At 30.7% G+C, this 18,510-nt stretch overlaps 1 protein-coding gene across 1 annotated transcript; it reads right to left on the minus strand.

The window, feature by feature from the left end:
- Positions 1-10,561: 10,561 nt before the first annotated feature.
- Positions 10,562-18,040, minus strand: LOC122270808 (cuticle protein 10.9). The gene is made up of 3 exons (XM_043049629.3): positions 17,903-18,040; positions 14,209-14,262; positions 10,562-11,189 (listed from the first exon to the last, which is right to left on the minus strand). Exons 1-3 carry the CDS (start codon positions 17,906-17,908, stop codon positions 10,800-10,802), a joined length of 450 nt encoding a protein of 149 aa, XP_042905563.1. The 5' UTR covers positions 17,909-18,040; the 3' UTR covers positions 10,562-10,799.
- Between the last annotated feature and the right edge of the window lie 470 nt (positions 18,041-18,510).

Here is an 18,510-nt window from a genome sequence, read left to right on the forward strand (position 1 = left end):
AACAAACGTGTCGAATATCGGCTCGTTATCTTATCTCCTTGAGTCATGTCAGAACCGATGAATCAGTGAGAAATCACTAGGGATGGCACTGTGTAGTCTGAACAATTTTAACTTACTTACTTTTATTTACAAAAATTGGGCACCTGGGCCTCTAAGCGGCCCCTATCCCATACATCTAGAAATTTACAGAAAATTTATAGTAATAACATTTTGAATTTAGCAGTCGATGTGGTAGCTAATAGAAAAACAAGCACTTTGCTTGAGTAAATATAACATTTGAATATCTGATTCATCGAATCTAAGTTGACATATATAAATATAAACATAATTTGACATATATATACGTAAGTTGACATAAATAAATATTAACATAAATTGATACATATTTCACTAATTAAATTTCTATATTTTAACTAGCACATATTTAATTATGACATACATTGAAGTTAATTTGAATACATTGTGGTAGCCATAAAAAAAATCAAGCCGTTCGCTTGTGAAATAATAAAACAATGAAAAATTCAATATGACAAATTGACGTTTTTACATAACATTAGAAATATTGATTGTAGACTTTAATTTAAAATGAAGATATAACATGATTTGATATGTACAATAATTGATTTTTGAAAAATGAAAAACGTAATTGATGAATATAGATAAATTATACCTTGATTCATGATAAAATAACATATTTGGAGAAAATGCAGTAAATATATTTTATTAGAGAAATATTGTTCCTTAAATACAATAGAATTTGCAAAAGAATTTAACGTGCATAAGTTGATAAATACATATGCATTAATTGGCTATATTTTCAGAAAATAAAATTTGATGTAATTTAATTTAACATAAGTAAAAATATACTGTGAAAAGTTCAGTGCATTTAATTTGAGAGTCTTGGAAATAAAAATAGAACTCACTGTGATTAAGATGTTTCCCCGATGATATCCCGCAGAAGACGTAGCACTTCTTCATTTTTGAGCAATTCCTGTAATTCTTTGATTAATGACACTAATCGGTGAGCAAGTTTAGGCGTTGAATTTGATGTTGCTCGAGGGCTCCTTCTGCTGGGGCGGGTCTCGCACCCAGTATAGTTGGCTGTGTAGTTTTTGTAACAATTACAGCATTTTGGAGGTTTTATTCTATCTTTGTTGCATTCATGAGACCCGTGGTTTTCAGCGCATTTTACACACCTTGCAGGCGCATTGCAGTGGCTTTGCGTATGTCCATAATTTTGGCAGTTGTAACATTGTGTAGGACCTCGACCTCCTCGAAATCTTTCGATTTTGATCGGAATCTGCTGTATGTTGTTGACTTCGAATATTCTTTGGTGATTCGTCGTTGATGTTAGGATTATGAGAAAGAGTGGAAGGAGCCGATAGGCTTCTCCCATTCTCTTCTTAAACTGCACTATTTTAAAGGTTTCAACGTTGTTTTTCTGTAATTCTGTATTGATGGCATCTGTATCAAAGTCCACAGGCAGGCCACGAACCAAAACCTTAATAAATCTAACTTGCGGTGTTATTTCGGGTTTGCTGGGCGGATCCCGTACTTTGTCGGTATCCTCCTTAGGTTTTGTTGTCGGCAAGATAGTGACGTCATGTGTTGAGATATGTTGGCTAGAAGAAGAACAGCTGTTTGTAAACATGAGTGTAGAGTTATCTATAATTGTTTTGACTGCATTTTGCTTTTTCTTCTTCTTTCTTTTCTTTGCTGGTGGTTCTGTATTATTGTTAATATTGATGTCCGTGTCAGTTTCTGTAATTGGTGTTGTATTCAGGTTTTCATCTTTATTTTCCATGGTTATGTCACCAGTGCTTGGATTAGTTTCAGACATTATTGATTCGACTTGAATGGATTTTTTATTCATCTCCTTGTTTTCTTTTGCTTGAATTTTCCTCTTCCATCTGACGTGATAAGCTGCATTTGTCAGTTTTAGGAAGTATGAGTATTCGTAATCTCCAGGGTAACTTGATCTTATTTGAATGAGCAGTTTGCTAAATAATTTATCTAAACGAATCAGCTCCTCTGTATCAAACTGAGTGTAAAACTCTACGAGATCGTCAATATGTTCATGTTCAACTGGTGGAAAGTATTTTTTTGATATCCCACAGATAGCAATGATTTCTTCTAATGACGTGGATTCTTTGCAATGCGACGGTGAATTACGAACAGAGAATGAGACCTTTCTACCACGAGCTGTTTTATGATACGGCATGATTTGAAAAAACAAAATGGCGGGCTCAAAATCCAGATATCAAAATGGCTAGTTGACAGTATTATCTCTCCCGACTCCAGAATCTGACGAGATCAAAATCAGTATCACTCACCTTGTAAAGTTCAGGATAATCAGCATCAATTCAACATAACCGGCATCACAAGGGAGAAGAGGACATCAGTAGAGCATCACCTTTGAATGCCACGGGTCAGGCAAGAGTCCGACTTTGCTCGAATTCGGCTTCCAACATCGTTGATGGACTTTTGACCGGAAATATCAGGATCGGTAGCGAGGCTGACATCTGAACAATTTTAAGCAGGGCTGATAGTCCATATATATCAAGACGAAAAAGAGTAAAAACTGTTAATAAAAAAATTTTATTTTTAGATTTTTTCGGGAACAATAAAATTTCTCTAACTACCAATTTTTTTAATCGGATACAATTTATATATTGAATTGCTTCCTTTTGGACCTAATAAATTGTCACCATTACAGGCGCCCACGGGCTCAAGCTCATATGACGGAGTCAATTGTCCGCTTCACGGACAGGCACTTCGTTAGAAACACCAGTTCAAGACCAAATAAACCACCATCATCAATAGAAGCAAACCGCCTACAGTCACAAAGTTCCCTGGTTCCATCTCATCTGATGTCACTTTTTCGAAACTTCATAAAAATCATCTGAAACATAGCATAGTGCATAGAATCATCGATCATTGTAAATATCATCAGCTTATCAACGCATCCTGTGAATCATCAATTTATTGTGCATCGTCATAGTGTTTACCGAACAGAAGGAAAAATATAATCAAAACTCTGAACTCTCAAAGAACTTTAAAAATTCTTAATATTTACTCAATAAAATTTCTTAATATTTAATGTACTATTTGACAAGAATTATTTTTCAATAGAATTGTTAATTTTGTAAATACAACCTACAACTGTAAATCCCCCTAACAATGTCTGAACCCCTTTTTTAATTGCTACCATAATGCTCATCACAAAATGTTTTTATACTATGTTTTTAATCAATTTTCATGATGTATGGGATATGGGCCGCTGAGCGGCCCATGTAACCAGTTTTTGGATAATAAAAGCAAAGACCAAATAAATACTCCGATTTGACTGTAATTTAACAGAGGCTTCACAGCCAACACACGAATAATTTTCTTTGCCAAAGCCGTTTAGTCTCAATTTTTATATCACATCATCAGATGAAGGAGTGAGACGCCCGGACCAAATAATACCCCATCCATAATATTTAGCCTTATGACTGCTACCACCTTTGCCATTCTCTTACCATAACCTGCTTTATTACGTCTGACAGAGTCAATTGTCCGCTTCGCAGACAGGTATTCTGAATAATACTTTAGTCCAAGTCCGACAAAAAATTAATAAGAATTAATTGTTTATTGTTATGAGCAGATTTAATCCTCTCGAAAAATATTTATTACTGAAATGGTTCTACTACCAGTTTTTTCCTCTTTTCCGTCTCGCTTTCAGGCCTGATTCAAAATTATATCTTATTGCATTACAGAGTTCATACGCACTAAGAAAAAAAATAAAAAAAGTGGTAGTAATACTACCATAATTTTTTTATATTATTGTGTTTGCAGCAGCCAGAATATTTTATTTTCTCTAAGTAGACGAATCTTTAAGTAGATCCGAAGGTGGCGGGTATAAAATTTTATTATGATAATGGAAGGTAGTGTTAACACATTGCTGACCGATCACGAGTTAACGAACCTATGTTTTCGTGGGCAAGCGTTAATGACCAGTCACGAGTCATAGCAATCATGTTAGCAGTGATCTCGAGGTGACTATTTTAAAAAGTGGGCGTAATTTTCCTAACTTTTCAAGTTTTACTATTTAATTCTCTACCAATTTATTATAATTTTATGAAATTATTTGCAAAACTTGAGGGGTACCATTAACATCTTCTGTACACTTTGTGACATATATATAACATACTTAACCCAGATTTGATTTCCCAATTGTATTTATATGCGATTTCATACTTGCCAACTCTTCCGGATTTTCCGGAAGATTTTATTTTCATATTTATAGTGGTACCAATACTCAGGTTATTCTAATTAACTTTTTGAATTATAATGATAATTATAAATGAGTTTGACCACCACTACATATAAATAATTACAATAAATATGTGAAAAAATAATAATCCTTGAGCAAGCGAATTTCAACGGGTTAAAAATGTAATTATATTTTTTAGTCAGATTGTTTTTCGTTTATTGTTTTACAACCACTCTGAAAATCCATTCTCGCAAAGAGTGAAAGTTGGCAGGTATGCAATTTAACAAATGTTAAGTACCGCACCTCCATTCCCTTCCTGTTACCTAAACTCGATGAAGGAGCAGATATCCGCCTAGGATAGGCACTCCGAAAATACTTGAATAGTTAGTAGGTGTACCATTACACGTAGGTGATTGTTATACTTTTTATCATACGGCATTAAAAATTAAAAATTTTTAAAGTTTATTTATATTGTTTTACTTCTACATCGGCTTTCAAAACAATAGCCGGGCACATAAGATTATTTTCAGAAAAGTTGCCGGTCAGCAATTTGTTAAGACATTTTCTTCTTCTTTATGACAAAATTGATACCAGTTCAGTTATTAATTATTTCCAGGTGCATGCAAACTCTGTGTACTAGGTGATGAGGAAGAGTGAACTAAGTAATTGTCAATCATCATTAGTTATTTAACTACCACTAGGAAAAACTTTTTGATGAGAGTAAAAATTGGCTGGTGTGGTTTTGATTCGTAAACTAAGTTGTTTTTCAAAATGGCATTTTCAGTTCCGAAATATCGAAGAATTATGTACAGAGGTTGGACAAAATAATGGAAACACTTCAATACTAATAAATTTCTTCAGATTTATCCAGAAATAATGAGAGAATTATTTTGTAACTATTAGAAATTATTAGATCGTGCGATTTCTCATATATATCAATGAAGTTTAAAGTTTTCAAAAGTTTGAGGGACAGACAATAAATTATAAACGAAAAATAATGTTTTTGAACACCCTATGACAAAAAAATGCTGTAATAGATTTGTAACTTGTGATATTTATTTTGTAATTATATATATTATTTATATATTAATTAATTATATATTTAATGTAATTTGTAATGACGTTAAGTACATATTTACTCGTATTTAAAAAAAAAACTAATAAAAAGCAACAAAATCATTTCAACTTTTCCAATGTTTTCAAAATCAATCTAACATATAATCTATAAATAGTACATCATATTACATTCTCTAGTTGTGTAAAGGATTTTATACATCGAAAGGTACATTCAGATAAAATATTAAGTCATGTATTGTATAAGGGCTATTCATAAATGATGCCACGCTTGAAGAGAATGGAGGGTGTTCGGCAATGAGGGACAAAGAAGAAGGAGGAAGTAACTCAATGTGTGACATTTTAATATTTGATCAAAATTTTTAAATCGAGTATATTAAATTTATTTACATTGTTTGCTTGATATCTTTTTTTTATGTTTTTCACCAAAATAAGCACACAACTGATCAATATATTTGAAAACGTAAAACTTAAAAATAAAAATTGAAATATTATCTAAACGCGTTTCTGAACTGCTAGCATAAGTTTAATATAGCGTTGATAAGTGTGAAGGGAGTTCGGAAAGTGACATCCCTTATGAATAGCCCCATAGCAGACAGTCTATTTTCTGATAGAGCTTCTTAACCTTGGAGGATAGAAGGAACTTTATAAGAATCTAGATCACTAAATATAAAAAAATAAATTATGCAATAAAAAATTCGATCCTAGACCTTGAAAAATATCTAGATATCTACTTGAAGGAAGAAGATAAGAATTGTAAGAATCGACCACAATTCTTTTTGAATTCAAAGAATGCTATTAGTTTTTCTTTTCTTAAACAAATGATCCCAATATTCTAATATTCTTTCAGTGTGACCTCGGAAAGTGATTTATGTTTCTTTGATGTGACACTTTAAGTTATAGAGCATCTGTGATTTTGAATCTTTGTTCGAAATGATTTCGAGAAAAGTGCTTTTGCGCTGTGTGTTTGGTGAGCGAGATGTTTTATAGAGAAGTAGTGAAACAGCTTTTGCTACTTGCCCATTGCCCATATTAGCCATAGCAGAAATCCCATAATTTTAGACATTCCTTTTCTTAGTGAAAGAAAAAGTAATGTATTAATATTTTAATAAATTAGAAATAAATTTTCTTATACACCACTGCATATAATTAGTTTAGACATAAATTAAATATCTAAGGTCAGCTAAAAAATTCGTCATATTCTTAAATTTTAACAGAAGTTGCATAATAAATCTATTTGTTTAATTATTTTTTTGCTCTAGTTTACGACTACTGAAAAAAAAATAATTCTCTGAAACATTAACACTAGAAAGACTGAAACTTAGTATATACCTATATTGACAAAAAGCAGTCAAAATAACTGCATTGTGAAAGAATAATTAATGTGTAAAGAAAAGTTTTTTAATTAATTTTTTATATTTTTATATTATTTACCGTTATATAACAAGTAATTAGTAAATGCTAACAATAATTTTTTTAAAATTTAATTTTGAAAAAAAATTATGCATTATTATTTGTACATTTTTTGCAAATGAAAAAGCAGTTAAAAAATAGGCCAGAATGACTTCCTTGAGCAATCTAGTGTTAAATGTTGGAAGGTTTGAACATGCCGTGGCGTTTATGTCTATGTGAATTATTTATATATGCACCAGTTCCAAAATGGGGCTTTATTAAATTGATCTGAACTGAAATGATGAAAATTCGGAGCGAAACTCAGAGAAAAGTTCGGAAAAGAGTTCAGTTATCATAGCAGAGCTGCGGTAGTCTTGGATGAAAGTTCATGAGTGAAATTAGGCCCTAACATTGGTGAGAACGCAGTGACATACCAGCCTACTTCTAAGTTTTTCAGAAAAGTTTCTTTTACGAGTAAAGAAATGCTATTCCAATTGAGATTGTAAACTGGTGTTTTATTGAAACATTACCTTAAATGCACTTTTAGAGAGTTAGCTGGCCTACAGTACATTTGATTAAATTATTTAAATGCTATAGGAGTTAAAATCATTTTAAATCACGTTATTCAACTAAGGATAAAGTGCGAGTAAATAAATTTTGCCACCTCATAAGGTATAACAATTTTTTTTCTCGCAAAATCAAGATGAGTTGGTGGGAATGCTGATAGTATAGTAGAAGGTAACTTAAGTGATGTATCTACTCTGATTTAAAAGAGGCTTATCCTTTGATTTAAGTATCTGTATCGATTACATAAAAAATTAAAACATGTAAGTTGCATGCATGTACAGAAGTATCCTAATCTGTATATTTAGACTCCTTGTGAAAGATGAAGCAGAAAAGTATACACATTTGGGGGTTTCAAATTAATATTTAAGAACAAAAAAAACTTTTAGAAAAGTCGTTTAGAAAAGATGGCAGGATGATAAACATCAAAAACAGTTTAATTTTTTTTTATTATAAAAGTTGGCGTTGTTTCTACAAATCACATTTCAACTCCTCTTTGTTTCTTTCGTCAATCAAACACATCTTGATGTTTAAGTTCCACTTTTCTCCATAGTGATTCCTTTCCGGCTCGCTAAGACCATAGTGCTGAAGTAAAATATTCTCAGTGGTAGACGGATTATGGGTTAGAATTTCCTTGCAATCAGGATAATAGTGGGATGTTTTCGTGGTTTCGTTCTTCATGTAATTATCCATGAAGGTAAAATTTTTCCCAATAATTGATTCAGCAAGTCCCTTGTCTTCTGGATTTGTTTCAATATTACAAGGCATTAGGCAAGGCAATATTCAATATTACAAGGAGTTGAACATTAGTAGTCGTAAGCCCAACAACGGGTCGGCTGTTCAACAACGGTTATAAAATAAAATAGTGATTCATTAGATTTCGAGAAATCGATCCACTCGATTAAATATTAAACTGTGATCCCTATTGTGCGTACTTTTTTACTTCTTTTTTTGACAAGCGTTCAAAAGATATATATTAAAACCACATAGTACGAAACAACTTGAACATACAACTTAAACAACTCGAACAATTTAAAATTCTTCTTAAGTCAAATGATAAATTAACGAAAGAAGCTAAACTTTTTTTCCCTACTGGCAGTGAAAGAACAATTGCTATGATAATTGGGAGCAAAAAATTTTTAATATCTGAATCTAAATCCCTCCTCCTTTATAAATATTTACTTTTTCCTCCTTTATATATCACACCTCTTTTATATATGTTTATTTTATTTACATAAAAGGGGGGTAAAAATCTCTTAAAACAAAATGAATTGCATCAAAAATGGAATTTCAAAGCAGATATTTTACCACTACTTTAAGTAAAAAGCGAAATTTTTTTCATTTCTTATTTTTAAAATTTTTTTAAAAATATTTATAATTTAGTTGGCTATTAAAGTAAAGTATGAATTAAATAATTATGAAACAAATTAAAGCATTCTGTAATTTTAAATATTTTGACTGAGCTCAACCTAGAAATTGTTTTGAAGTGGTAGCTAAATTTGGACGAATACGCACGCATTGAACTATTCATATCTGCTAAAAAATATTTTCATTTCGTTTTTCATGGTGTAAAACGTTCATAACTGATTTAACACGTTCACGCCGGGGTGACCCACCGGTGGGTCACGTTAGATTGTCTCATCTTGGCAGCGCACCGGTGTAAAAACTGGTAACAATAAATTTCAATTTTTTAGTTTTTTTTCCGAGAATAATAAAAATCCATAACAGATGCAATTTTTATATTGAATTGCTTCTTCGCTGTGATAAATTTCCTTACAGTAAATTGTTATTGTTGAGAATAGATTAACTCCTCCCGAATATTATCTAATATTGAAATAGTTCTTCTACCAGTATTTTCATTTTTCCCGGCGTGAACGTGTTAATGAAACTGAACTGGAAGTTAACTTTCTGAAATTTTAAGGAGTCTTGAGAAAAGTTAGTCAACGCTATTTAGTTTTTCCAGGTTGTGGGTGCTCGATATTGGATGAGGTGACCTTGGCTCTGAAGAGGATATTTTGTTAATTTTTTAGATTAATTGCATAGATTTATATACATTTAGTCATTTCTACCAGTTGCTCAAACATTTAGTAATGCATGTGATTTGCAAGGTTGCAGTAACCTGGGAGAGAAATTTGCGGTTTAGCTAAGTTTACCTAAAGCTAATGAGAAACGTTCTAATTTACTTACCACATAAGCATTGAACTAACATCCCCTTTACATACGCATATGTTAACCTTAAATCGGATTTTCTTATGATAGATATAAATAGCTTTTAACTTTAATATTTTTCTCAACTTGCTTCTTACCACTTTAAAATTTTTCACTGATTATAGCAACCCTGTTTTATGGGTTATTTAACCCTTTCTCTCCGACAGTCACAAATATGCGCCAGCATAAAACCGTATCAATCAGGGTAAAAAGATAAAACTGGTAACCAAAGTAGTTCTTTAGCAGTTTATTTGTGGGTTATAATTGTTGGATTTATTTAATTCACTATAACTTTAGGTCAAAATAAAATTATTTAATTATACTTTGAGCTAACATTGATTATATATATGATTAAACTAACAATAATTAAAGAAGAAGCAAAGTAAGTCTGTCAAATTAGCAACGACTACATTTAAGTTACCGCTTTTTATTTAATTACAACTTGATTCTGATTTTGTACGAATGCTTTTCTGAATCACCCGTCCCCAAGGGGTTAAACTAACAATAATAAAGTCAACGCAAAGTAAGTCTGTCAAATTAGCAACGCCTACATTTAAGCTACCGTTTTTTATTTATTTACATCCGGATTCTGATTTTGTGCGAATGCTTTTATGCATCACCCGTCCCCAAGGGGTTAAAGCGTGTGATTATTGTGAGCGAGATGTCGGGTTGGAGTTTGCTGAGCTATGTAATTATGTCTTACATTCTAAAAACTTTATTTTCTCATCGAATATGATAGTTATGAATAGTTATGAATTATGATATAGTATATGAATCAGTCACCATTTACTACACGGGCCAGCCTCTTCAGCCAGCGGGGATCGAACTCACGATCCCTTGGACATTACTACCGACCAGGCTATATTCCAGCAAAGTAGCCATTGCTACTGTAATTTTATTACCTTATATTTTATATTAGGCATTTCGTATACTAAAATATTTTACTAAATTGAAAATAATAATATGTAACAATATATAATGATATTTAATAATATATAATAATTAATAGTAAAATATAATAATTAAAAGATTAAATAATAATTGGAAAAGAAATGAAAATGCCTTAAGCCAAATTCATACACATATTAATTTTTTTATTCATTTTTTCATATATGCCACCAATCCAATAACTTTACAATCACCATTTCAACTGCATCATTTTATTGATAAACTTGCAACGTAAAGCGACGATAACGAATAAAATGAGTATATAATTCGAAACAAATAACAATGAATGACCATTAAAAGGTAGAACAGTTTATAAAATGCCTATTGGGATTAAGGAACTAGTTTTAGGGATTCTCCATTAATAGTAACCAGCTGCTCTTGGATCAGTTATGGGAACGAGAACATATCGGACACCGACTGGCCTGCCAACTGGAGCGGGTACTACTGGTCTGGCAATGGGTGCTGTCCTGACTGCTGGCAGAGTGTTATCAGCTGTGGATTCAATAACTACATCAGCTGGATTTTGATTGGCAGTTCCTGGTTCGTTGGTTCTGATGGTTGCTCTGAAACCATTTTCATCTGCAATGTAATCGACGACTCTGCCCAAACCATCCTCTCCCTGGACTGTGTATGAACCAGACACTCGTCCATTGCCATCCCCTTCTTCTTGATGTGCATTTCTGCCGCCATCTTCGAGATCTGATGCGTAGCTAAAAGAGTAGGGAATTGGTGCATATTGTTCTGGTTGCTGGAAAAGAAAAGAAATATTATATCAAATTCTGAAAGTGTTGGTTTCTTTTCCTGTAATTTATGATTTAACATTGTTCCTTGATGTAAGAATGTCCGTTTTAACCTATCAGATGTCAATGCTTTGAACTTGCCCTTAATTGGAAAGACCAGAATTGTATCACATTGTTTAAATTTGGTGTAAACGTGAGTTTTAATTATTCATGTTAAATTTGTTTATTGTTACGTACACAGACTTGTGCGCTCATTATGAAATTCGGCTTACAATTTTTCGAAATTCCAAATTTCGAGTATATTGTAATCATAAATATCTTATTTGCCATCTGAATTCATTTAACTGTAGCTTCTTTTAACACGTTCACGCCGGGAAAAGTGAAAATACTGGTACGAGAAAAGAGAAAATACTGGTAGAAGAACAATTTCATTATTACGTAATATTCGGGAGGAGTTAATCTATTCTCAACAATAACAATTCACTGTAAGGAAATTTATCACGGCAAAGAAGCAATTCAATATAAAAATTGCATCCGTTAAAAACAATTGGTAGTTATGGATTTTTATTATTCCCGGAAAAAAAACTAAAAAATGAAATTTATTGTTACCAGTTTTTACTCCGGTGCGCTGCCAAGATGAGACAATTTAGCGTGACCCACCGGTGGGTCACCCCGGCGTGAACGTGTTAAATTATGAGCGAAGTTAACAATAGGAAATAGCAATTTCGTTTAACCCTTTCCAGAGCAGCTAGTTTCGATTAAAAATTTGGGTCAGTTAGGACATTAACTTGCGTGACCTTATACAGTACATTCTAAAAGAACCGGTAAACATCGCTTTCTTTTTTACAAAATAGTAGTAGCGAAACGTTTAAAAACAATTAGTTTTATTTTTCTAGTAGTTTGTAGCATTTATTGAACTAGTGCTGCCATACTAGCTACATTGCACTAGAAAGGGTAAAGTATTAGAAGTTATTAAGCGTTTAGATGTAGTTAGTGGTTTATAGCAACACTATTGCTGTAAATATTTCTGGTGATCTATAACATTGTTGAATCAGTGTTGCCAGACTGGCTACAGTTCACTAGAAAGGGTAAAAAACAAATGTTCTACCACTTTTTTTATGAAACAGGGTTCATACTCATCTGGAAAAAATTTAAGCGTTATCATAATTTCAATATAATTTTTTTTTAATATTATATTTGTAGCTACCAGAATATTTTGTATTTATGTAGAGAAATGAATCAGCTTCTTTCTAATGAAATTGATACCAGTTATTATTTTTTCCCACTTGCATACAAACCCTGTAAAAACATTTTATTTGATACTACTAAATGTTGTATTTGAGTACCCAGAAAAGAATTAGCTTTGGAAGAGTCTGTTTTTTAAATGGTGAAATGAATGTAAATTCGTAAGTCACAAACCCTTGAGAAGCATTTAAGGCTAACGACTTGATATAATTTTTTTCAATTGATCAACAGCTGTTTTTAAATGGTGAAATGAATGTAAATTCGTAAGTCACAAACCCTTGAGAAGCACTTAAGGCTAACGACTTGATATAATTTTTTTCAATTGATCAACAGCTAGTCTTAAAAATTCTCGTTATGATCACTTGAAAATTAAATATTTGGTAATCCTGATTTATATACTATTACACACATATATGCCGGCCTGTGTTCCTCACAAGGCAAGACTTGTAAGCTCAGAGCATATACCATCAAAGTTTGAAGAACTTATAACATATGTTAAAAAAGAACATAAAAAAGATCCATCCAAAGTAGATTGAAATCAGTTACTTTTATGTTACAATGGATTCGGTAGAGCGGCGAGACTGCTCGGCCAGGAAGGCTTTTTGGTGAACCTGGTTGTGCTATAAGTCTTTACTTTTTCGTCGTGTTTAATTCTATGTCATGAAATTCGCTTGCTGTTTGGTACAGTGGCGTATTGTTGCAAAAATTTTAAGTCATCAAGGGTCAAGTAGTCACTATAGATGTAGTTGAAGTTGTACTATTTTTAAAAGTTAAGCTGGGTTAAATTTGTAACTCGTTAATACATACCTGCCCACTCTTACACTTCCCCAAATGTGTATGTGTGTGTTAGTGAATTTCCAAAAAAGGTAATGAAATGACAACGACAAAATTGAAACCAAATTACCTGAGAGCTTAAACTTACTATTATAAGAATGTATATATGTATTTATATGCATTTATTTTATTTATAAGTTAATGCATTAAAAGACATTTTTAATTAAATTTGTAAGTCCGAGAATTTAAAAGAAAAGTTTAATTAATTGAAGTACTTTAAATTTAAAGTGAAATCTTACACAAATTCCTGAAAAGTTGGCAAATATGCATCTTTTTAAATGTTTTTATTTTATAAAAGGTTATAAATTAGTGCAATTAACAGACTTAACTGATTAAAAGCAGGTGAAAATCACAAAAACAAATTTTTTTATATGTTTTCAGATCATTATCAGTTGCATTTAACAGAGGGCTCTTTTACGCGGCTCCTTTGTAAGTATATGCATAAATTTCATCCTTTTATTAAGTGCTTCGTGAAAAACTAGTTTTTTTTAAGCACGAAACTTTACTTTTCCAAGTAGTTTATTTGTTTTTTTATTTCTTTATTTCTCTCTTAATTATGAGTTTTGAAATACAGAAGTTTTAAGCTTCATTTTTTTATTTCCAATTTTTTATTTTTTATACATTCCTTTATTTAAAAATTAATCTTATTTTATTAAAAAAATAAATTCTTTTGGCAGTTTCATAATTTTTTGAAAACAGCTTTTGACAATTTCACAATACAGAACAAAAATTCTTTCTTATTAGTCTTTTTTAGGACCATTAATGAATACTGGGCCCAGTCGGACACAAATAGATTGAAGAGGTAAAATCAGTGTGAGTAACATAGATATAAAGTTAGTTTTTTAAATTTAAAAAAACTATTCTGTAAAGTTTAGCATATTAAAAATAATTTGTCAAAAAGACAGTCATTAATTATAAAGCGAACTAACTTAATAAAATAAAACTCACCACAAGCCTTTGAGCTCCAATAGCAACAATCATCACAGATAATATGATAAAGCACTATAAAGAAACAATCTTATGAATAAAAAAATATTATTTATCATCAAACTGTCATAGACAGGTGGCCACAGTCTAGAAAAGTTTAAAAAAGTTAAGACAACTGTTTTACGAAGCTGTTTGAAATGTTACAGGCTTTGATATTACTTTTATTTTAAGAATTCAGTTAATCAGTTTTAAAATTTAGAAATATCTCTTGGTAGGTAGGAAATTTTTAAAACATTTTGCATCTTCTATCTCATTGAAACACTTTTTAAAATAATTTTAAACAGTAGCCAGTCTATAATAAAGGGCTATTTTTAATAAGCTTTTTACAAAGTTTCTTAAATACTGGGTGTCGGTTTTACCATTTATTTTTGATAATAATGTAAGTACTTTATCAAGTGCTTTAAATTTTGAAAATGTAGAGATTTAAAGAATTTCCTTTTCTTAAACGGGTGTAGAATGACCACGATGCCTATAGCTCTTTGTTCCAAAATGTTCTACCATCGGAGAGGCCAAACTGCTGTTCTTTTACACTTTCTGGTTAATATTTTTTGTAATGGTAGATATATAACATTTGATTTTACAATTGTAAGCAAGAATTACACTAGGGAACAAATTTTCTGTTGCATTTGCACAAGTACCTGATCTTACCTAATTCGGGTCAGGGGATTTCAAATCTAAAACTTTACTTTTTTTGAGAATGATGTTTGAAATTATATATATTTATTTAAGAATGAATTATATATATTAAGTAGAAACTCAATTCTTTTTTGTTTATTTATTATCTCTTAATTATTCAATAGTAAACTATTACTAGGACTTACAACTCAAATTATTCATGGTTAAATCATTAACATTTGCATTACACCACCTCATCGAAAGAACACAAAGTTCAAGTTAAAGATGAATGGTGAAAAGGCCGCAAGCGACCTCAGGTGCCCGGATGTTCATTACAGTTCAGTTCCGCACTTTCTCTTTCAAACTTTTAAACTGAAAAAATGTGGTATAAAAAGTTGCTAATTTTAAATCTTTTTTAATAAATTTTTTAATTTTATTAGTCACCTCTTTTTGCATTTATTGTCGAACGTGGCAACCCTTATGAAGTCTAATATTCATGGTGTTAATAATTAAGTGCTGAAAAAGTTTAAATATTTCTGTTAACCTTAACTGTAAACACATAATCACTTTAGTACTAGCTTTAAATCCATGGTTATAAGATATGAGAAGGAAACCAATTGGAACCAATTGGACCAATTGGAGATATTAGGGGGACCGGTAAGTAATGTCGTTTCTGTGCGTTTAATATTTGTTATCAAGATTTCATTTTTAATCAATAATGTATTCACCTTCGTTAGCAGCAACCTTTCAATGCCGGATTGAAAATGAATCGAAATGGATCGAAAAACGTCAATTGGTTTTTAAGACTAACGAATATTTAATGCATCGAAACGACATTATTTTCCGGTTCCCTTAATATATTAACATTAAAAATCAATGACTTTTACATTAATACAGACTTCACTAAGTTTATAAAGCTCACAAATTTTAGATACTATTATAATTTATTGGATATACTTATGTTTAGGTTCCTCTTAGATAGATGATAATAAGTAAGACATTTTATTACCATTTTTACTGATCGTAAACTTTAAAGCGTTTTTTTTTATTTTTAAAAACCCTTTTATATAAAAAGTTAATATAGAAAAATTATTATTATCATTATTTTTAGTATTTTAAATTTATGCCACGCTGTCAATGCTTCTCGTGTTTAAATTTTGCTATAAATTATTTAAAATTGTAATTTTTGAACAGATCATCTACAATGATACTATTCCTTAGAAAGGATAATTGTTAATTAGGAGTTAAATTTAAAATGTTACCTAGATTTGGCAATTAGTCTAGACATACTATGTGAATCAAAGTAATTTTAAAAGCTCCTTAAATCTATACAAGGACTCTAAACTTGAAACGCTATATGGAAACAAACACGTTTAAAGTTTAGTTAAATTATAAATCATGTTATGCACAATTTTGTAAAATGTTACTTTGCTTAGGTGATAATTAAAAGGAAAATTTGTAAGAATATTTTTTAGATTAAGTGCAATTAATTAAGTTAATGCAATTAATTAAGTTAATTAAGCTCATTAAGAACAGAATATACTTATTAATAATTAAATACAAGTTAAATTCTTTGAAATATATATACATATATAGGATATACATAAATAAAATGCATAATTTAAACAGGTGAGAAATATTTTCATATTCTTATAAAAATATGCAAAATTGAAACTTATTTGGGGTGCTTTTTTCGTTGAACATTTAAACCAACTTATTCGAAACTCTTTACTGCGGTATAATCATATTTACAACTTCAATTCTAAATACAATATAATTCACTGAAGAATGCGAACTAAATTCGGGAACAAAAGATAACCCATAAAAATAACAGGAAAATTGACAATTACAAGTGATTAAAAACAATAGATATTTTTTAATCAAATCCTAAGTTTACAAATATTTAATGGTACCTAAATACTGCTTATTTTGAGACCCGGTTCTTAACAGATTTAGCCTTAATAAGTGTTTCAATGCGATTATTTGAGTTTTTGAGCCCAATTTAAATCGTTACTCGTTTTTTCCAATATAAAATTTAAAGAAAAAATCAAATATTAAAAAAAAGACAAAAAAAAGAGAAAACAATAAGGGTAATATAGAAATTGTTTAAATGGTTATTGTTTAGACAAAACTTTTGATTCCTAGCCTTGAATTGTGACTAAATTGATTTATGGCTCAATATCAAAAGTACAATAAAAGTGCCAAGTACAACAACTATGGTTTAAACAATTTTTACAATTCCCTTACTATGCATTTTTTTTACTTCTAGTGGCAGAGAACTTAAAAAAATGTAACAAGTAAAACAAAGAACAGGGAACAATAAAAAGAATTTAAAAAAAATCTCATTCGGCTTCTAGCCTCCCAGTACGATTCCTCCAATATTCGACCAATAAGAAATATAGCGGCTATATATAATGACGTGATCCGTGCAAAGGAATCTAGTAAGGGTCATGAAAAATACCAATTGTACCCTTTTTTATAAAACATATCAATATGGAGATAAAGAAGCAATATTACGGGTTTATAATTTTCTGAGATGAAATTTCAAAAAATTTGAGAAGAATTACCATATTCAGAACAACTTTTACTGCAATTTATGCCAAGTATTACTACAATTTTCTAATTTTGGTATTGCAATTAGAGAAACAGTGCTAAATCCAGCAATTAAAAAAAAAATCGATGCTGTTTAAATGCAGATTAAAAAGAGTGAAAGTTAAATAGCAACTTGAATAAAACCTTAAAAGCATTTGTGAATTGCATTAATAAAAACTCAACTACTACTTGTATGTATATATAATTTTTAAAATATAGGGCTAAAACTTGAATAGATTTTTAAGATAAAATAAAAATTTCCTTATGTAATTTTTATGATTATTCAAAAATGAATATTTTGCTTATAAAGATAAAATAAATCCAATAAAAATATTTCTCAGCGAAAGTCAAAAAATGCCTGTGATATAAAATGACTCAGAACTATAATTTTACTTAAAATCCTAAATTTAAAAGCATGTAAACTACGTATCAATATCGAAAACATTACCTTCATGGTGATAGTAAAATTCCCTACGACAATTCCAAAAACTTCTTGAAAGCAGAAAATTATCGACTGTAGCTTTAACTAATCTCAATCCCTACTTTATATACTAATAGAGACCCAACCCATGTTCTTGAAGTCAACAAGCAAAAATCACCCAGGAATACTAATTACTTTTACAAAATATAATCCTTTTGTCGTTCGATAAAAAAAAAATCATGTGTCGTCCTTATAGGGCGAGGTCAAATGGTGCATCTTCCCATATTATAATTGCCCTCTTTTTTTTCCCTTTTCAAAGGGAAAATACGTATCAAGAAATGTCACTTGCCACTTCCGATCACGTCTAAGAGTCACTTTGTGGTAGATGACAGATGAAATTCACTATGGATTTCGGTATCGCATCTGCATATTTGCGAAAGGCAATATAGCTTATTGTCAACCACACCGACTACTGCAGGTCACAAATCACTTTCGGCCGACAACAATTTTTTATATTTTGACTGAATAGTTTCAATTTTTGGTTTGTTATTATTAATGCAACCATTCGTCAAAGTTCTGAGGATGAGACTGTTCTTTTAAGCGCGTTTGATTAAGGACAGTTGTCAAGGCTTTGA

Source organism: Parasteatoda tepidariorum, chromosome 8 (assembly GCF_982258835.1).
Source record: "Parasteatoda tepidariorum strain Cologne lab strain chromosome 8, Ptep-v5.0, whole genome shotgun sequence".
NCBI lineage: Eukaryota > Metazoa > Arthropoda > Arachnida > Araneae > Theridiidae > Parasteatoda > Parasteatoda tepidariorum.

What these genes read in the sequence shown, in the direction of transcription:
- LOC122270808 (XM_043049629.3), bottom strand. An exon ending in TTGGAGCTCAAAGGCTTGTG is followed by an intron (nt 11,190 to 14,208) that starts GTGAGTTTTATT and finishes TTTCTTTTCCAG; the next exon opens with CAACCAGAACAATATGCACC.